General features: G+C 41.6%; 1 protein-coding gene across 10 annotated transcripts in view; it reads left to right on the forward strand.

Moving 5' to 3' along the window:
* The window catches only part of LDB2 (LIM domain binding 2), a 357,228-nt gene extending 345,396 nt beyond the window's left edge, over positions 1 to 11,832 (forward strand). The window contains exons 6-10 of one of the 10 annotated variants that reach the window (XR_006887971.1): positions 1,235 to 1,358; positions 4,710 to 4,855; positions 7,437 to 7,579; positions 9,430 to 9,553; positions 10,509 to 10,638. Coding sequence is in view for 7 of the 10 variants with exons in the window: in XM_046656750.1 (XP_046512706.1) it covers positions 1,235 to 1,358; positions 4,710 to 4,861; positions 10,509 to 10,739 (507 nt within the window). In the remaining 3 variants the exon portion in view is untranslated. Of the gene's footprint in view, positions 1 to 1,234; positions 1,359 to 4,709; positions 4,862 to 7,436; positions 7,580 to 9,429; positions 9,554 to 10,250 lie in introns of all 10 variants that reach the window. The other 9 variants (XR_006887969.1, XR_006887970.1, XM_046656754.1 and 6 more) reach the window with 9 other exon arrangements.
* The last annotated feature ends 10,422 nt before the right edge of the window (positions 11,833 to 22,254 follow it).

Genomic DNA, 22,254 nt, shown 5'->3' on the forward strand with positions numbered 1-22,254 from the left:
AGGTGCTATGGGAGAAGTGTAGAGAGGCACCCAGCTCAGCCTGCTTGGGGAGAGGTGTACAGCCCGGGGAGGAAGGCATAACAGAAGAAGTAACTTTGTCTTCAAGGATGAGTGGACGTTAGCCAGGAAGAGGGGAGGTTAGAATCCCAGGTAGAAGGAAACAGTGGACAAAAACCAGTGTGACCTCTCACCAAGTACTCAAGATGAGGATTGGCAGAAGGGAAGGGGATAATAAAAAGATGGGCCTGAGCCGGTGAAGCTGGAGGCTACAGGTCTGCCTTTCATAATCAAATGATGTTTTTCCACATGGGAAGGTGCATTGCCAATATTTGTATCGCTGTAATTGCAACAGCAGTGGACGCATCCTTCTCAGTTGTGGTCTTTGTCCTCTTAGGTGCAGTGCTCTCAATGCGGTGGTATTCTGATAAGCTTCCAACTGAGAAGGAATTCAGAAAAGTCCATGGCAGTCCTAAATGGATTTACCTTCTTGTTTCATTCATTAATCCTTGTCATCAGATGTCTTGAACCAAAGTCAAGCTGAAAAATCTAACTAAAGGAGGGAACAAGGTGACTGTGTACAGAACCACAGAAAAAAGTCCCACACTGAACGAATGTCAGCATATGTGATTGACATTATCATCATGTGTAAAATACAAATGAGTACGTGAATAAAAATGAAGTAGTATTCATCGTGGGCCTTTATAAGAATTAGCATCAAAAAAGTACCTGGAGTTGCCTCTTTGTTCTCCAAAGTTGAAAAGATGGCTTTCACTGCCACATAATCTACATAAACTAGCATTGTAACTCACAGTGTGTGGTTATACAAACAGGAACCACAGCAGAAACCAGAGTGGAAGTCAGAGAGTGCCGTGCTCCATGGAAGAGAGCTTTTTTCTTTAACCAGAGAGAATCGTTTGAATTCAGAATAGAGCTGCATGTATCCACCCAATAGTCTGTACAGAATGTGTCCATGGGTATGTGTGTGAGTTTGTTTTTTGTGTGTGTATAACTCACATTCAGCGATAATACGACATTATACATGATAGTAAATTAAGTGGGCATTATCACGTGTTGGTAATATTTCTCTTCCTCCAAACTTGCATAGGAAAAATCAAAACCAGGGGAAAAAAAGAAAGTACCCTTAACCTTTCTAATGGATTCCAGCTGTTAACATTATTTATTGCAGATAATATTATCAAGTAGCAAAACACCAGTGTCTTTGAACTCTTTGCAGTTGTGTGTAATACTGGAGCCAATGCAGGAACTGATGTCAAGACATAAAACTTACAACCTCAGTCCACGAGACTGCCTGAAGACCTGCCTGTTTCAGAAGTGGCAGCGGATGGTGGCGCCGCCAGGTACGCCCTTGTTCCTCTCTCTTGTTCTAAATGCATTTCCAGGGCACATGTGTACGGTGATGGATGGTAATTAGTCTGTGAGTGGCGAACAGGATGTGGTCTACACAGAAATCGAAATATAATGATGTACACCTGAAATTTATAGAATGTTATAAACCAATGGTACCTCAATAAAAAAATAAATAATCAATAAATAAATGCATTTCTAGAGGCTCCTTCTTGGGATGAAGTGATGTGAAAAGGAAGGAAGTGATCATAAATTTATCAGGAAAAGTAGTTTATTAGGGATATTCTGACCTAAATTTTGGACCTAGAGACATGGAATTTGTGAAGGGCAAACATCCTTAGGGATCATCTATGGTCTCCTCACTTGCCAGAGTACCTGAAATCAGAAAAGGAAATTGATTTAATTAATGTTACCAAGAAGATCATTGGTAAAGCCAAAATCAGCCAAGGTTTCCTGTGTCCCAGTGCAGTGGCGGTTCTGCTGGACAAGACTTCTAGCTTCTCATGGCCTACTATTATTTTGTTTTCTGTTTCTTTAAGAATGTTGGAAATTATTAAAAAGAAGGGAGAGAGGGAGGGATGGAGAAAGGAAAGAAGGAAGGAAGAAAGGACAAAAAGAAAAAAAATTTTACTCTATTTTTTAAGATGTATAATATCAAAGGGTACTCTGATCATGAAGAGAATACATAAAAGATTTCATTTCCCTCACTTCCTAGAATGCAGTTTAGATGCTACAGTCTCCTGCTGGGGTTCTGAAATTACTGCTTCAAGTCACCATTAATTGTCTTTCTATCTAATACATTTTCACTCCCAGGCGTGTGTTGAGCCTCATTGATCATAAAAGCAAAACGTATCCATTCGCTAAAGATTATTTTTATAAAGAGTAATTATTAACATGAGGCACATAGCTTTCTGAATCACAAAATATAATGGTCACCTTCTGCTGGTAATTGGCCAGGGGATTTATCTAAAGTTAATGTAGCAGATTTAACCAACTACATATTTAGAAAGCTGAGAAAATGAGCATTATTTTACATAGAATAGTTGCATCCCCTTGTTAGGGGAATTTTAGACATTTAGAACATTATTTTTCAAATATATTAAACGTACTTAAATTGACCCAATTTTCTCTTTCATTATCAATAAGCCTTTATGGAAAAAAATATATTCCAGGGGCCAGCCCCGTGGCCGAGTGGTTAAGTTTGCGCGCTCCGCTGCAGGCGGCCCAATATTTCGTCGGTTTGAATCCTGGGCGCCGACATGGCACTGCTCATCGAGCCACGCTGAGGTGGCATCCCACATGCCGCAACTAGAAGGACTCACAACTAAGAATACACAACTATGTACTGGGGGGCTTTGGGAGGAAAAAAATAAAATCTTAAAAAATATATATATATATATTCCATTAGCCAAATGTTTTGAGCACCTTTGTTTTGCAACATATGAATATATAATTCATATATTATTCATTAATTCAGTCATTCATCCAAAATTATTTATTGAGGCCCTAGAGTTTCCAGGCACTGCTCTAGCCACTGGGGTACAACACGGGATGAAATGATCACGGGGCCCAGCCCTCACGGACCTTCCATTCATCTTGTTAAATCCTCACTATAACCTTGTGAGGTATTTATTGTTATTCCCATTTTATATAATGGAGGCTGAGATTTAAAGTAGTGATTTGCCAAAGTTAGTCTCATAGCTAATCAATAAGAGGCTTGTGTCACAACAGGTTTTTGTGTCTCCAAAGTTCATGACGCTACTACCACAGCCACCTGCCACCAGTCGAGTGATCCAAAGTGTGCAATTTAGGCACATTTCCCCCAGATTTCATGAAGACAGTACAGGTATCAAAAGAAGTAGCTGATTTAAATTCTTGAGGTCAAAGGAAGACGATGCTTCTCAGAGGAAACGCGGGTATTTGCTTGACTTTGGAATGTCTTACTCAACTCTTCGCCAACTGCAGGAGCTGGAACAATTCTATTTCCTGTTTGCATAACCTGCAGAATAAGCATCCGTAACACTCTATGGAGACAGATTTTAGACCATTTGATGAAAATATTTGAGTGTAAAGGACAAAATATTTGTAGCAAAATGATATGTAAATAGGAACAGAATCTGCTTTTTCTTCATCGACAGTTTCAGATAACTTAGTGGACTAAATGGTCTTTGAAAAGAGCCTTAAAGGGATCCTCCCCATTGCCCATCAGAGGCAGCGTGGTGTTTTCAGAAAATACTACAAGGCTCTCTCGCTTAGTTCTGCTATGGCCTTGGCTTACCCTCTCTTCATCAGAGTTGGGTCTAGAATAGGGTTGGGAAAAAAAAATCCATACCATTTTCAACTTATTTAGTAACTGCCTGGAAAGGCTTCGAAAGACTCTGTTTCCATTAAGACTCTGCCCATCCTTCAGGTACAAAATATTTTTCCCTATTTCTAAACAGGCCTTTCTTGAAAAGATCTAGCTTCCCTCATTAATATACCAGCTATAGCATACTAAGACGTTTCTTCCCAGAAATTTTGAAATTAGTAACATTCTTTAAATATCAGGGTCCAAACCAGGGAACTTGGGAGCCATACTGAACTTGGGAATTCCTAAGTTCCACATTCACAGCTGATAGAACTCACACTTCTTTTTATTTGAGGATGTTAAGGTGTAGTAGAGCTGGGCTGCAGTATGACACTTAGCCAGTAGATGTTGCTGTTACACATTAGCTCACTAATTTGACTGTCTAGGGTTATACTTTCTCTCATACCCTGAAGGCCCCCTAGGGATCACAGAGCCCTCCTTTTGTTATAAAGAAAAAATAGTCCAGAGAAAAATTTTTCCCAAATTTTGTAATGGTAATAATATTTTTAATTCATCTATGAAAGTGGTATTAGTAGCTCACCCATAAAATATACTAATAGATTACAGACATATATATGAAGTGAAAACACAACTAAACACAAATCATTTTCACCAGATACAAAAGAAAAGAGTTGTACATATTTTGTACTAAAAATAAATTCTGCTTATATTCTTTGTAAAGCTAAAAAGAATTTGAAAAAAGTGTAAAGTATCTACTCTTTTTTTTTTTTTTCTGAGGAAGATTAGCCCTGAGCTAACATCTGTTCCAATCTTCCTCTATTTTGTGGGTCACCACCACAACATGGCCTCTGGTGAGTGGTGTAGGTCCAGGCCCAGGAACGGAACCTAGGCCACCAAAGCAGAGAGTGCCAAATTTAACCAATAAGCCACAGGGCTGGCCCCTACCCTTTTTAATTTGTAAAAACAGCTTCATTGGAGGAACAGTATTTTGATTGTTGTCCTGGAACGGATCCTCCTTCCATTTTCCATATTGCAGCAGAACCGACAAGGCAACCGACAACAAAACGGAGAAAAAGAAAAAACTCCACCAGCAGCACTTCCAACAGCAGTGCTGGGAACAACGCAAACAGCACTGGCAGCAAGAAGAAGACCCCGGCCGCCAACCTGAGTCTGTCCAGCCAGGTACCTGTAAGTCTCACTTTCCTGTTAGGCCTGAAATCCTGCCTTTGCCTGTCTTCCATTTCCAGGGGCCCACGTGAAAGTCTCTGTTAGCTGCAAATACATTCTGGGCAGTTTGGAGGTGGGGGAGGGGAAGGCAAGGACAGGGGTTGGGATGGGAGGGAGGAACTCTGCCGTGGAAACCTTCCCTGCAAACTGAGCATTAGAAAGGAATATTAAGAGTCTGTGCTGCAATGGGACCTGAATTAAAAAGCCATCAGAGTCATGGACAGGAGATATGTCACTGAAAGTTTAATTAAAATATCACTTAGCAGCATGCCTGGTGGCATATCAGGGTCTCTCAGCACCATCATCGGAGACCCCTTGCTCCACTGGAAACTAGCTCCTGGTGCTCAGGCTCCATATTGTAATTTGACTGTATCTTCCTGACATGGGCATCCCTCTTATTTTAAGACTCAGGTAATTAACTGGTGGCCACCAAAAATGTACCTTGGTGGATTTCACTTTAGCCATTTCATTAGCTCAGGGGGAGAGTCGGTCCCTGGTTTGGTCTCAACTCTCTTGACCTCTTGACCCCTTTCTTTCATTTCTGGGTCTGACAAAGGAAATGGGCCATTTAGAAGGAGCTTCTTTGAACCCCAAAGCTGACAGCTGAGGGGCATCCCCAAATAGTGTAAACTGTGCAGGAACTTTCTTCATCTCCTGTTATTTCTTCCCAAACTCTGCCCCTTCTGCCTAATTCCTTCCTGACTCAGGTTCCTCAGCCCAGCGTTAGCCCATTTATCACTTTTAAATTCTCAAGCTCCTTTAAGCATTTCTTGTCCCTTGTCCCTCTACCATTACTGTGGGTTTTCCTTCTCTGCTGCCCTTGTCGCATCACCCTGTCACCAGGCATTTGACTGTTGTTTGAATCCTGACACTTTTGTGGTGCTTCATGGATGTCCTCCAGACATTATGTCTTCAGAAATGTGTCCTATTTCTTGTTACTTCCCTTAACCAATACAATTTTAGCTTTTCCCTCTTTGTCTCTTCCTTTCCCCCCTTGGTCTGTTGTCCTCACTCTTCCTGTTCTGATCCTGCTCCAACTCTCCCTGTGTGAGAGTGGACCTTTCTTTCATGGGGATTCTCCACTTACTTCTAAATGTGTCGTTTGAATCTGTCTTCTCCCCATTTTTACTCACTTTCCATTGGTCAGTCCTCTTTGGTTAAAACCAACCCCATCAGCACCTGAGAATTACCTGGGCCATGGAGACTCTTCTCCTGTCTTCCATGGACAGAGGATATGGTTTTCATTCCCATTGCCCTAGAAAGAAAGGGTCGTGGAGAGAGTGGCCAGCCTGTGGGGGAAGGTACCATTTTAATATTAAGGCCACTAGGAATTTAGTCCTTAAATAATGCCATACTGTCCTCTGTTTTCTGAACTGGGCTGTCACCTCTAAAGAGTCAGGAAAAAAAAATCAAAGGAGAAATACAAAGTCTTTTTATTAAGGCACCAGTAGGTCTTGCCCACTCCTGGTTACATTGGAAAATGCGTAGAGAAAATAGCCTGGTGTAAATAAATCAACCCAAAAGTGCACATAAGCAGCCCATTTATTCATTTAATTCGGGAGTTTTAGAAACTAACATTTGTTAGTCTCCTCTATCAAATGATGTACATTCCAGAGAATTCTGGAGCTGTGATATAGCTACTTAAAGGCACAGTGGCTGCAAGAATTCAGATCAGTTCAATAAATGTTTTCTGAGTTCCTACAATGTGCCCCACACTATACCAGGTATTGGCAATACCCCCCCAAGATTTTTTTTTAAAAAAAAGATCCAGACCCTGTCACCGAAGAGCTCAATGTGTAATCGTGGGATGGCAAAGAGGTGCTCTCTCTTCTGCCAGCTCAGTCTCCTGGTGTCAGCTCACAGGGTACAATACTGATGAGGAGTCTGAGGCCTAGATTGGTTTGGTGGGTCATCCATGAGTGATGTCTGCCACGGGTGAGAGTAAGAGCATATATGTTGCATATTTTGACATACCTAGCCTAGCTGGAATTATTTCAATTTTATTTTAAAGAGCTTCTAGTTTTTTCTACTCCGTTATGCTCCTGTCCTTCAATCCAACAACTGCATCTTAGTGAAGATACCTGTGTCAAGAGGGTTTTTAATGAGTCGAGACCCTTCAGACTTGGTGAGAACAAGTCACCATTAGAAAGTGAGAGGAGAATTTCAGCACTAACCCCACAAGATGTAATTAAAGAGGTTTTAATTAAGTAAAACTTACAGATGGCAAGGAAGGCAATCAGGTTAGGAAAATACGCAAATTTCTGTGTATACTCTAGTTGAATAGATGTTAAAAGATACATTGACTAGCTTGTAGTGACCACATCTTCTATCCCTGTCTGCTGAATTACCGACACAATTTTACTGTTTAAATAGAAATGCGATCTGCAGGCATGGCTGCCTCAGCCAAAGGCATGAACAGATATGGTGTGGCACCACGACCACGGCCGTGGTCCGCTTAGCTGCCGCGGCAGCAACGTGTGTGTCTGGCGAGGACTAGGGTTTAATCCTTGGATTCTGCTTCTCACTCCATGAGCAGGGGCTAGGAGCGATCCCGAACTGCAGCCTCAACCCTGGGAGGGATGGAGACCTGTGTCATTCAACAGCAGTGACCCCTTCTGGCCAATTTAAGGAGAAGCATTGAGGGGCCCTGAAAGGAGTCACTTCCAGTCCTCCTCAGAGGTTGGTGGTCCTTGCACGGGGGATTAGTGAGGAAGTGTGACACGGGCAAGAGCTGGTGGCACCTCCAGGCCTCCAGCGAGGAGCAGAGGTCTGCCTCATGGGGAGCCGAGGGCATATGGGGTACTCTCAGACGGACCAGTCCTGCCTCCTGTGGGACACACGAGATAGCGGAGTTGGGAAGGAAATGCAACTCTCACTGCTAATGTTGAATGTTGGGGGGATTTTTAAAGATGTGTGTGTTGGGGTGGGAATGGTGCTAACATCCCCTAGTTAGAGGCAGCCCAGAATGTGTGTTATATCTCCATTCATTTTGTGTGAGGAAAATAAACCAAGACTGTCTGAGCAGAAAACCACTATCCTGGTCTAGAGGGGTAGAAAAACGGGTAGAGATGTGTGCATAATTGTGTAAGTGGCCTCAAGTATCTATGTGCCTATGAAGCCCTTAGCACACGTCTCTTTTATAGCTTGCCATCTATTAACTATTAATCACTCACACACATGCACGCATGATTATGTATCTGGCTAAGGATATTTTTTATAATCAGTAAGGCAAATGTGACATCTCTCTGAAATTTAGGATGCTTAAAAATATCCACGTCTGGGCATCTTTTCCAGCTGTTCCTAGAACAAAGATACACCAAATATATTACGAGTCTATATCAGTCCCATTTGAAGTGATTCGAATTGCTATTTTCATAATACTTTTCTTGAATGACTGTTATTTTCTGATACAATGAAAGCATCTGGAGTGTTGGAAACTTTTCTTCTAGCATAACGCTTAAGTTGGCTTCTTCTTACGTTTCTCCAAATTGTGCTCACCTCCTCACACTCTCCCAGCCTCTCTTGATGACCTTGGACTCACAATACTAATGCTGACCCAAGTGGTTGGTTCTAATCCTTCTCCTGCCCTTGGACACCTTATGCATGTGACTTCCAAGCCCTTCAAAGTGTGCTGCCCATAAGTCATGAAATAAGATTAACCCTCATGCAGTCCTCTGCCCCACTTGCCCTGTTCTTTCCACCTTTGTTCCTGATCATAAGCATGGTCTCCTAATTGCCTGTAACTAAGTGGCACTTTTTTTTATCCTGAACAATCCCAGTGGGTGGTGTGGTGGCTGCCCCCGCTAACTGGGTAACATTCATGCCTCTGTGGAAGCCACATTCCATCTAAAATCCTGTCAGTGTTCTTGCCGGGCACAGAGTCTGTGTCTATTTTCCATCTCGCCTTGAGTTCTCATGAGTCTCCCTACACGTCAGTGTCACGTTTAGCTCCTTGTTGCATGATAAATACGTTCTTGGAAGTACACATCTGATTTTCCTGCCAGTACTCAGTTCATATTTCTGGCATTTACTTCATCTGGGACATTTCTCTTTAAAATCATTTTTATCAAATCACAAGGGTGATTAATCAGAAAACACAGTTTGGAAACCTACTGATTATCTCCCTATAATTTTAAGAGGATCAATCAATCAAACAGAGTGTTTTCCATTCTGAAATAAACCATTAAGGGGTTTGTTCAATTGGCACCTTCAAAATTCTGGAAGGGATCTGGAGGGCCCACTGGACCTTCTCCTGACATAGGCAGTATTCCACTCTACTGCCCAGGAAAGCCTCTCTTGCTCCAGCGAAAGGAATTTTTGCCCAGCTGTCCAGGCGTTTCATGGAAGTAGCCTCCCTATCAGGAAACGCACCCTCACATCGCCAAAAGCACCTGGCCCAGTCCTTTGTCTGACCCGCGGAGGCTGATCGCAGTTGGGCACTCTCCTGGAGTCACAGCACTTTTAAGTAGACTGTTGTTCAGCGCCTGCCCAGCAGTATCCACCTGACAGGTGTCCTGTCCCATGCCCAGGTCACCCATCAACCCCATATGGTCCCCTTTGAACAAAGAGGCCGGAGCCGTGCCCTGGGTATGCGTCCTTCTCCCCCGTCCCCGTGCCTCTCCAGCAGTGGCCTCCACGATGCTCCCGGCTACAGTAGGTGGCTTACTTGTTTGCATGGAAGGACAATTTGTACTTAAAGGAGTGATTAGATGGATTCTTCTTGCACGCTTCCATTTCTGATGACTACCAGCTTCATCAGTGTAATTATAATTAGCGCTCTTCATCTTCTTTTTATGGCACCAGCTGGACAGACTGGTTCTCTTTACTGCCCAGATTGGTGGCAGGGTTGCCTGTGTCGGGATAGGTGACAGGCACCATGAAATAACAGATGGTAAATTCAGGGCTTGTTGGCAATCAGCAGGTTTTTGCTAATGACTTAATTAGCTATGCAAATTGTCAAATCAGTGTGAACATTGTTTTTATCGAAAACTTTACCTAAATTAATTACCATAATTAAGTAGCAGAATGTCAAGGATATTGGCTGCATAAAAGGGCCTGGCTGAGTAGAGAAAAGAGAGATTCTGTCTTCAATTAAAACATATACCATCCCTGGGACAGAGAAAATGCCATTTGGAATGAATTGCGTGAATAATGCAGAATTGCATCCTACTCATGTTCACTGCTAGTTTCCAAAGCCATTCAGAGGCCCTAAATAAAAGCGGCGGATTTTTGGAGGTTTTGAAAAGCACCCAGCAGAAGGTTCCACAGCCCTCTCAAAAGTCCCCAATGTCGGCAAGTGATAAGCGTGGATTTTTTTAATTTTGAAAAATCCATTTTTTTATTTCTGCAGATTGCTAGCATTGCTCGTTCTCCGGTGTCAGGCTGCGCACTAAGGACATAAACTCGCGTGGTTGTTACACATCAGGAGGCGATGTTTATTTCCTGTAGAAATCAAATATGCGTCTCGGCCCCCGACATTGACACTTGACCCTGGTGTACAGTACACAAGTGTGTCTGTCCTAGAGCCCCCAGCTCTGCCCACTAGTGTTTTAAGCTGAGCTTCTCTCTCCCAAGGTTTCCCTGTAATAATGTCAGCTGCTGTTCACAGGATGTGATGGTGGTAGGAGAGCCAACTCTGATGGGAGGTGAGTTTGGGGACGAGGACGAAAGGCTAATCACTAGATTAGAAAACACGCAATATGATGCGGCCAACGGCATGGACGACGAGGAAGACTTCAACAATTCACCCGCCCTGGGGAACAGCAGCCCGTGGAACAGTAAACCTCCCGCCACTCAAGAGACCAAATCAGAAAATCCCCCACCCCAGGCTTCCCAGTAAGATGAGTGGCACCAGAGTCCACTGTCGTAGGCCTGTGGGCTACACTCACTATTTCAGATCCTTACTTACAGGAGAGGAGGGAGGAGAAATAAAAACTTTTCCACGCAAATATCTATTTCTAAACCACAGTGATCTGAGTTGCTTTCTTTCATTCTTCTTTTTTCTTTTTAATTAAGAGGATCCTTCCAAATAAATGTCCATGACCCTTCCCTGGAGGCCTTCACAGGTAACAGATACTGGCACTGATCGTAATGAAAACAAGAGCAAACGCTAGCGCTTCTCCTGGCACAGTGTTAACCACATGTTTGTTAATTTCCTCTCCCCGCATCAAACGAAGGCCATATTGTCGATAAGCCCTCAGTGCTCAGGATCTCATTAATATGCCGAACCTAACTACAGATGACTTTTTAATACTGTAAGATATTTTCTGCTTTTTGACTTGCATCTGAGAGTTTCTTGTTTCAGTAAAAAAAGAAAAGAAAAAAAATCCGCTTTTGGAAAGTAATTTAAATGTACATTTTTTTTCTTTACCTTTTCTTTTATTGGGTAACAGCTAAGAGGGCCCAGCAGGGTAAGTTATGGGCAAGCTAATGTCAATTGGTTCTTGAGCCTGAGTTGGTTCAGTCAAGCCCCAGTGCTGAAACAAGAAATGTCTTTTTGTCATCAGACACCAAGACCGATTTTTACTTAAAAAAGACTCTTGGCCCCTTGAGAATTTATGCATTTGTAAAATCGCTGTTGATCCAAATATTTTCAAGCCATGTAATCCATTAATTTTGTGGGCAGTTTAATAAATCTGAAAGTTTTTGTGTTTTTTATTGTATCTGAGTTGACTGTTGTTTCTTTTCATAGTATATTTCTTGTATAATATTTTGTAAAGCCCTCACCTGGTTCTTTTATGGGGATTTTTCTTTGGGGGCAATTCCAGTGTATTTATGTGAAACTTTATAAGAGAACTAATTTTTCCATTTGCATATTAATATGTTCCTCCACACATGTAAAGACACAGTGGCTCCGTGTGTTATGAAACGGCTGTATTTTATGTATGCTTTATTGATAAGTGTGCCAATAATAAACTGTGTTAATGACCAAAGTAAGTGAGTCTGGCTATTTGTGAACATGAGCGGAGAAGTCTGCCCGCAATTAGGAGAAGTATTGAGGTTGGGTTTTTACTGCCCAGACTCCAAATGGAGTGGAATCGTGAAACCTGTGCCATCTTTTGTAAAGGATGGTTTCTTTCCATGCTCCCTGCGGTTGATTTGAGCACACACAGGAGTGCCTTTTCTGTGCTGGCCACTGTACCAGGCACAGACACACAAGGCTGGACTGGCCCGTCCTCCTGAAGCTTGCCTAATAGGAGGGCAGAGGCTTCCACTCGTTGAGTGCTTACTCTGCACCAAATAACTCTAAGGTCCACAAACGTTGTTCTATTTAATCCTCACAGCTCCACAAAGGAGGTAGTAATACTTCCATTTTTAAAAATCAATGCCTCGCTTGCCTATTTTTAAAAGATTTGCTACACAGAGAGTATAGAAAATTCACTTGAGGGCTGTTTTGTTTAAAGAAGTTTCCTCATGTTTTCTACTTTGTACCTATGAGGAAGATGAGAGAGGAAATCTGTTAGCATTTATTGAGTGTATTACATGCCGGGCAATTTTAATTTATCATCTCAGTAAATTCTAGAAAGTGGAGTTTGAAAAAGAGAAGCTAAGGGAAGGCATGTGGCTCAGGTTGAGATTTCCTGAAGCAGAGCCTGAGACCAAGATTTAAGGGCACAAGATTTAGTAAGAGAGTGTTCTTCAAGGAAAAACAAAACAAAACCAAACCCTTTAAGGGAGTGGAGGGCGCAGGATAGGGAAAGAGCCTCGAAAAGTCGTGGACTCAGGCAGTCTACTTCCTGGCCCTGGTACATGGGAGAAGGGCTTGGAGCATAGCCCTCACTGCAGAGTTATCCCCTCCTGGGTTAAGCTGCCAAACTTTTGTGCACCTGTACCAGTCAGTCATTGGCTGTGGCCACCCCCAGTGTTTGGGGGGTTGTAACCTTCAGAGCAATATGGTTCCCATCAGCCAAGGGCAGTTCTGCAGAGAAGAGGCCAACTGGAAGACAACAGTCCTAGCATCTTGGCATGAGCCTGCTGCACTCAGAAAGGACATCTGGGCAGGGCAAAGCCATTAAGTGACTTGCCCCATCTCATAGCTCATGGATGACACAGTTGGGGTTTGAGTCTGGGTCTCCCTTGACTACAAACCTCAGGTTCTTTCAAGAACCTTAGAGAACCACATTGCTTCCCTAGAATATTAGCATTTTGAGAAAAGTGTGCCATACAATAGCAACAGAGCCAAAGGAAACAGAGGAAAACAGTTACTTTATTGCTTCCACACTAGGTACTGCTAAGAGAGCTTCCAGTTTACCCTCCACCCCACCTCACCATTTTAGGTTTTCTGTATCAATTCTTTAAAGTCACCAATATGCAATCATTACAGATGATGCCTAGGACAATTTATCTGGCAACTGTTCTGGTTATCTCTTGCTGCATAGCAAATCAACCCAAAACTTAGTGACTCAAGAGAACAATTTATTATTATCAGTTCCCCTTCTGAGAGCTCACTTGTCTCTCCTGGTGGTCTGCACTTTGTGGTTCAGAAGCTGGCTGGGGCTGGAAGCATCAGGTTTGACTGGGACAGACATCCAAGATGGCACACTCCCATTACTAGCCATTGGGTAGGAGTTTAGCCAGGGCTGTTGACTGGAATGCCTTCACATAGCGTCTCCATGGGTTTCTCAGAATGATGGCTGAGTTCTGAGAAGAAATGTTCTAAGAGCCAGCATCCCAAGAGAGAAGAAGCATAAATTTCCAGTGCCCAGAACTGAAACAGTGTCGCTTCTTCTCCATGCTATCCATCAAAGCGGTCCAAACTCGAGGCTTGGAGGCATAGACTCCATTCCTTGATGGGTAAGAAGCCTGTCCATACAGGGAGTGGAGGAATTGATGGCGGCCATCTTTGGAAACAGACGTCTACAATATCCAGTGCAGGTCACAACCTGACCCTAAATGACCTTACAGTTGTATATTTAGCCCCTCCCCACTGGTACCTGATTCATTATCTACCTAGAATCCTCCCAATTTTCTGAATACAGCAACTGCTCATGTCACCTGTGTCTTTGCTCGCCCTTCCCTCTTCGAATTCTGTCCCTTTACCTTCTTACATAACCAAAGCTATTCCTCTTTAACAGCTCAGCTTGATTCTCATGGCCTCTGAGATGTCTCCCCAGCTCTGGTCAGGGTCTATTGTCCCTCTGGGATCCAAGGGCACTTGGTTCCTGCTTCTTCCTTAGCACTCTCCTTACAAGTTTTCGTTGTTGTTGAATACCCCTCCCGGTCCCACCAGACTTTTCTAGGTTTGAGCAGTTTACTCATTTCCATTTGAATGCTTCATATCTAACTTCTATCACGCATATTGGTGGAATGGATATAGTTGAACACTACCGAAGAAAAAATCATGAAACCACTGTTTTCCACGCATTGTCCTGTTAAGTTTCAAACAGTCTGTAATTCTACGGCACAACTTAGGGTAACGTTTATCCCTGTAGGTGTATAAGAAGGCAAGTGTTAGAGATGAGTGTGTTCAAGTTTCTCAGAGGTCAAATCAGCACAAAACAAACATTTACAAGTCATTGGTCCAGGCCTAACTTCTATTATGGAAACCCCACAAGATTCATCAGGCCCAGAATAATCCTAAAAGCAACCACTTATTAAGTACACACTCTGTGCCAGGCACTTGCTAGGTGCTTTATCTCAGTGGCCTCAAACTGGGGACCCAAGGGCGGTGCATGAGTTCAGTTTTGCTTTTAATAATCTCAAAATCTCAGCAGCCAAGACAATAAGTCTTTTACCTTTTTCATTCATGGGACCGTGGGCACCTGGGACATGTCTGCTTCAGGTCTGCCCATCAGCTGTCTTTCTGGGACAGTGGCTCCCCAGGGCATGCTCTCCTCTTGGCAGATCTGGAAGAAGTGAAAGAAGCCGAGCCAAATCACACATGCGCATCTGCTCATGCTGCTTCCATTCCCCAATGCAAGTCACAAGGACAAGCCCAACATGGGTGGCCTGGGGAAGTATTCTCTGCCTCCTGGAAAATCCCATGGCAAAGGGTATGAACAAACAACTGGGAATCCAATCTATACAATGTAGCCTGAAAAATGTCTAATTATTTGCCAGCATTTAAAAACTGATGAGTTTCCTATAAAAATTAAAATTTCTTGCTTCTCTTAATCGGATCTCATGATGATAGACTCACACTTCTGAATCCCTGGATGGCAGCGATTGCCTGGCGCTGAGTCATGGCTGTCCTGCTGAGATGCTCTCCAGCTTGCCACACTCACCCCTTATCACACACTCGCTTTATCTGCCTGGCTTCTGTGGGCTACTGTATGTGTTACACCATGCTCTCTACTCCTTAAAGCCGCATTTGGAAATGGGCATTATGGGCTCCATTTTACAGAGGTGAAGACTGATGCTCAAGCAGGTTCATTGACATCATTTGTCACACAGCTAATAAATGGTGAGGTAGGCTTGGAACCTGGTCTTCAGGGCCAAAGCCTGTGCTCCTTTCACCAAACCACGCAGATTTAATAGGAGTCACAATATTGGTTGTGGGTTAGGTTTGGAATGCGACGAGCGTAATTGCATTGAATCTTTGTAATATCCCTGTGGGTGAGGTGAGGTTAATATTCCACATTTTGCAGATGGGACTTAGAGCAGTTAAACAGTTTGCCCAAGGTCACAAAGCTCATGAATGACAACATCATATCACCTTGACTCTGAATCACTTTATTGGACTTCCTGTCAGCTGCATAGTCTACAGGTAGGGTGTTTGGAGGTGTTCTCTGGCCTGGGAGAGGGGTTCCTGGCAACCACATTTCTGCCACTCACTATGTATTTTCAGGGGTTGTCAAAGAATATGCCAGAGATCAAGAATTGCCACTTACCTGGTAATGGAACAAAGCAGGGAGGCCCCTGTTTAGGACCTTGAAATCTCAAGGGCATCTGACAAGGGATTTATAAATAAATGGCCCGGTCCCTGGGGGAAATCCTTTCTCTCTCCATTTCTGTTTAACCTTGAGGTGAACATTTAATGCAATAGGATAGCACAACCCACTTTGGTACTACATGGGGTGGGTGCAGAGGGAACAAGGCCAACGAGATCAATTTCCCTAAAGCAAAATTGGCAGCGTCCTTGGGAAATTCATTTTATACTGGGATATCCTCTCCATCTTCCATAAGAAAAAGTTATGAGGCTTTTTGTTTTCTCTGATTGTAAAGTAATACATGCTCATTGCAGATCATTTGAACAAACAGGAACAAGAAGAAAATAAAGTAATTCCACCATCCTGGTATAACAGTCGCTAACATTCTGATACATATCCCTTTAGTTTTTTCTTCCTGGCTCATATACGTTACAGTGTTGGTAATATACAGAATAGACAATTACATGTCCTGTCCTTTTCATATAATATTGTATCATGAGCCACCTTGTTAATTATTCTTTAAAAACATGATTTTAATTTCTATATAATGGTTCACTAATGGAATGTATCATAATGTATTAAGCCATTTATTTATGACTGGTCAGCTCCCTTTTTTACATGCTATTAGAATTCATAATCATTAAAAAGCTGGTGAAAGGTTGATAAGAGTTTATTAAATTGAAATTCACTTATTGAGTATTTGCTCTGTGCTCGGCACCAGGTTGAACATTTCAAGGGATTCCTGTACCTGCTCCCACTCTCAAGGTGCTCACAATTCGCTGGGATGGAGAAAACTGCATAAATGCTATCCAGGCATATAAGGCTGAATACACTCAAAGGTCAATGAAGAACAGAGAGTAAAAGCTCTAAGAACTCACATTCATTGTGTGCTTACTGTATTGTGCTTTGCATCTCATTTAGTCTTCATCATAAGCTGGGGATGCAGGTTTTTTGCATATGATGCTCAGAGAGGTTGAATAACTTGCCCAAGGTCACACAGGTAGAAAATGGCAAGGTCAAGTTTGAATCAGCGCATGACTCCAGTGCCTGTTCTTTCTCCGGTAAACCACAGGAAATGCCTGGGGAAAGGGCAAATGCCGTGATTGAGTGTTGCCAAAAATGACTTCATGACAGAAAGCCAGAGAGGGGACAATGCTTGGATACATGTACACGCATCTGAGGATCTGGTTGCTTCTCTGAATTTGCTCTCTGGCCTCATCTCCTTTTATCCATCACTAGAGTCAAGATGGTGTCTCTGATCATTGGGCATATTGAGGAGTTTGGGTTTGAACAAAACCTAATGCAACAGCACTGTTGGTATTTATGTAAAGGTATTTTCACACTTGAAGCCACTGACCTGGAAAAGGCACAGAAAGCTTATTAAAACTATAACTGTGTTGCATGTTTGAAAGTTGCTAAGAGAGGAAATCTTAAAAGTTCTCATCACAAGAAAAAAATTTCTCTAAGTATATGTGGGGACAAATGTTAACTAGATTTATTGTGGTGATCATTTCACAATATATACAAATGGCAAATCATTGTGTTGTACACCTGAAACTAATATAATGTTGTGTGTCAGTTACACATCAATAAAAACCTTTTTTTTAAATACTAAAAAAAAACCCCAAACTGTAAATTAAGAGAACTGGTGAAGTAATCTCTATGGCCCCACTTGGTCCCATTTTTTCTCAGTTCCTATCCATTCCAGAACTTCACTATCCTGGACAAAGAAAATATTTCCCATTTTCTAATGGCCTTCAAAGAAATCTCTAGAAAATGTTTATTCCTGAACGCGACCCTGTTTGGGAGGGAGTGCTTTGCTTCTCCTCCAGAGCTGGCACGGCTGCATCTTGAGCCTTTTCAGATAACAAGTCATTCTCTCTCTTTTGCTTCTTACTTTGTTAAAAATAGTTATTCATTCTTTTGGGCTTGGCAAACTCCGCTGCCGCCTTCTAATGAAAGTGCTAATGCTTTAAGAGGGATCTGCAAAAGTTCATAAATGAGTGTGAAATTGTCCAGCTGAAGACCATTGTCACAAAAACGAAAACTTTCATTTTGTAGAAAGAGGGAATTTTGGAAAACCTAAGCACTGTGTAAGGGATCAAGCATGTTCCACTTCCTCTGCTCCTTCTGACTGATGGTGGCAACTGAGGAGCTCGTCTGTGTTGGGGAAGTTTCTGGGGAACAGCTCGCTCAGAGGGAAGGAAGGTGAGACCCCTCATCAACGCCTGCCATGGCAAAGGAACAGAGCACGGGGCTCAGATTCCTCTCATCTGCCGTCTCCCCCCTAAACCACAAGCATTTCAGAGGCAGAGGCCTATGGGACTCATTGGTTCCCATAATGGGTATGTAACCCTGTTTTTCTGAGATTGTCCCAGTTTTAGCACCGAACGGCCCTCGTCTTGGGAAACTCCTCAGTGCCAGGCAAACCTGCCCAGACCTCTAGCAAACAGCCTTACGCAAAATCATAACAGCTACTGTTTGAATATCTTTCATGTTCCACATCTTTGCACATTGACTCTAATCCTCACACCCACCCTGGGGGGGGGGCATTAATATCATAGCTTCACATGTGGGGAAACTGAGGCAAAGAGAGACATTAAGGAAGATCCCCAAGGACCTCCAGCCAATAAACAACCAAGCTGAGATCAAATTCTAGGTGTGACTGGCTGCACAGCCTGAGCTGTCTCTACTACACTGACGGCTTTGAACTTCTATTCTAAATAAGACCAAGGTAAGCACAATAGGTAAAGTTGACTAAAGAGGAACTTCAAGCATCAGAGACTGTGAGACTCAAAATAACTCCTGGGGAACGAGAGGCATGGCTGTGCAGGCGAGGCCCACACCTGCCTCTCACACCATCACTCTTCCAGTTACGGGAGAACGCCACTCACTCCACCGTGCTAACTACGGGAAAGCCACCGTGCCCTATTGAATTTGGTCGATTAGAAAGTATTTGGACAAATGACAGCAGGAACATACCTCAGGCAGCCAGGGCTTATTTCATTTGGCCCAATGAAAACCTCGCTTCTCCTTGTAATGGAGGCTAATCCAGCCTGTCTTCAGGACTCACCTGTGGTTCTGCTCCAGGCGAGAGAGCAATTAGAAACATCTGTGGCTACTTTGCACTTGAGTCCAGTTACCTCTGCTACTGGGCTTGGCAGTTTTCCTCGGCCAAGTGCACCTTGAGAGATTCTGTACAAATAATTAAGAGGAAAGTTGTCTGGGGTGAGGGGAGGAATCTTCGTTTGAGGTGGGGGCTTCTATAACTCAACCACTAGGTCCACCTTCTACCACCACCCAAGAGCATCAGATTGTTCCCACCTCCACTGCAGAGCTCAGATAACGAGGCAACGTGATTCCCCTGGCTGCATCTGTCAATGAAGGACACAGTATTCTGAAAAGAGAGCAAATGGCCTCCATGAGCAAATCTAATCTCAATAGTCACTGAGACCAGGGGCATCCTTAATTTCCTTCTTTCTTTCAAATATGTGCGCAAAGTTGACTCCACATTTTAAAGAACGAATTGTGTCATATTCCTAGGAAAAAGGTTGACAGATGACTTCTGATTTAAAACGGCTCTCAGTTACTACTGCCCTTAAAACAGAGGACAACTGATATCACAGCCACTGAAAACGAATACTGGAAGGCACGGCCCAGAATGTTTTTGAAAATGAAGAATAACAAGGGGAATCTGACCCCAACAGATATCAAAGCAGAGTGTAAAATGGTGTGACACTGGCACAGAAGTAGACAACCCAGGGAGAGAGTTCAGAAACACACCCACGTATACATCTCAATATAGGGGATTTTATGTCTATGAAGAAAGGATGAAATTAAATAATATTTGAACGGTTGTCTATTCATTTTGAAAGAATTATCTTACATCCTTACCTTAGTCCACATGTAAAGTTTTCAGATGTATTAGAGACTTAAATATAAAAAACAAAAACACTAGAAGAAAACAGAAATAATATTTCTAAACTTAGGAAATGAAAAATTACCTCACTTTGCTAAACACTAAGACTAGAAAGCGAGTTTTTGGGGGTTTTTTTGCTGAGGAAGATTCACCCTGATCTAACAACTGTGCCAATCTTCCTCTATTTTGTATATGGGTTGCTGCCACAGTATGGCTACCGATGAGTGGTGTAGGTCCCTGGGAACTGAACCTGGGCTGCTGAAGAGGAGCACACCAAACTTAACCACTAGGCCATGGGGCTGGCCCCTGAAAACCATTTTTTTAAGAAGTAGACATATTTGGAAGGCAATATGGAGTTGTAGTGAAGAATCTGAACTCTGGAGAGAGTTAGACATGGGTCTGTACCCTGACCTTGGCATATTCTGGCTGTGTGACCTTGGGCAAATTACTTAACTCCTCTGATCCTCTGTTGCCTTATCTGTAAAACAAACACATTAACAGTTCCTACTCAAAAGATTATGTTAAGAATTAAATGTGTTATTATATGTAAAATATCTGGCATGTACTAAGAAATTAATTAACATTATGAATTATTTGTATTAATGTTTTTATAGTAGACATAAAGTAAATCTCAGGAATATATAAAAATTAGAAAATACAAGATAATAAAAATAAAGCACAAGTAAGAGCTATGATAATAAGCTAACTGATTTAAACTCCCCTGTTAAAAGGCAAAACACAAAAGAGAAAGAATCAATATTTAGCAGTTAAGAGAACATGCATGAAACAAAAATGACTCAAGGATTATGATTAAAAGGATGGGAAATTATTATCAGTTATACATGAATAAAAAGAAATCAAGAGTTAAAATATTTTAATTTTAAACAAGTTAAAATTTATGGTAAAATCATTAAATTTTATGTTAACAAAAAGCACAATTATGTTTTAAGCAACAAAGCATCAAAATATAAACCAAAAGACTATTAGAATGCAAGAATTTGACTAAAGCACAACATTAACATTATTTTGATCTTTCACAGATTAAGGAAAAAAATGAGAACATAGAAAATTAGATAATAATGTAATTTTATTGAAATAACAGATACATATTTAGTTTTAGACAGATTACTTAATAAGCATGCCACATTTTGACGTAATATATACAAAAACTTTCAAATAATAGGTCCCCAAAAAAAGTCTAAAAATATTTCACCAATGCAGTAATTGTACAGGTTGCATACTTTGATTACAATATAATAATACAAAAATGTTTAACAGAAATGTAGACAAAATATTCTTAACCACTGAAAAATTTAAAATATTCTCCTAAATAACTATTGGTTCAAAGAAAAAATAAAATTAATATGCTGGGACTGGCTGGTGGCGTAGTAATTAAGTTTGCATGCTCCACTGCAGCAGCCTGGCATTCGCATGTTCAGATCCCTGGCACGGACCTAAACACTGCTCAGTGAGCCATTCTATGGTGGTATCCTACATACAAACAAGAGGAAGGCTGGCACAGATGTTAGCTCAGGAACAGTCTTCCTCACCAAAAAAAATTAACAGGGTCATGCTATTTTGAAATAAGTAAATGGAAACCATTGCTCATGAAACCAATGGAATATTTTTCCCATGCTATTCTCTGGTTGTTGCTGTGACTTCTGTACATCGATGTCTTAATTAGACAACTTTACTGAATTCTCTCACTAATTCTAATAGTTTCTCATTCCATTCTCTTGTGCTTTGTAAATATATAATCTGTTTGTCTGTAAATATTGATAATTTTACTATTCCAGTAGATATATCTTTTGTTTCATTTCTTCGCTTAACGTACTGGCTAAAATTTAAACGATGTTAAATTATGGTGGTGATAACAGGCATTTTTGTATTATTCCTGGTTTTAATAAGATTGATTCTAGTGTATTTCTTCATTTAATATGGTGGTGTCAATTCCATAATATGTAAAGGAAACAATCTTCTAAGATTTTCTAATACTTTTTATTTAATCACTGATGGAAGTTAAATTTTAGCAAATGCCATTTTGTCAACTAAGGAAAGCACCAAATGTACTTTTCCCTTTTGAAACATATTTTGTTGACTTATTGCCTAACTTTGCTAAGTTAAACTCTACTTGGTCATGGTAAATTATTCCCTTAAAACGCTATTACATTGTATTTGCCATTATTTCATTTATGCTGCATACATCTGTGTTCAGAGTAGAACTGGGCTCTTGCTTTCCTCCTTTGTTCTATTTTTGTCTTATCGTGCTATCAGAATTATGCCATCTGCATAGAATGAGCTTGAAATTGCCCTGTCCTTTCTGCGATCTACAATAGTTTATATAGTTTAGGTACAACCATATGACCCCAGAGTGCTTTTGAAAGCACTATTATGATTTTTCTTCAGAGATGTAAGTTCATTTCAAATTGATATAAACATTAATTAATTAATTTTGGCTGTTATTTTAGTGTTTTCTATTTCATTTTCCTTTATTTAACTGTGCTTTTGGGATTTATTGAGTTGAAACTTGACTTTTAAATTTTCATTCTTTGTTGCTTGATAATGAT

This window comes from Equus quagga, chromosome 3 (assembly GCF_021613505.1).
Source record: "Equus quagga isolate Etosha38 chromosome 3, UCLA_HA_Equagga_1.0, whole genome shotgun sequence".
NCBI classification, from domain to species: domain Eukaryota; kingdom Metazoa; phylum Chordata; class Mammalia; order Perissodactyla; family Equidae; genus Equus; species Equus quagga.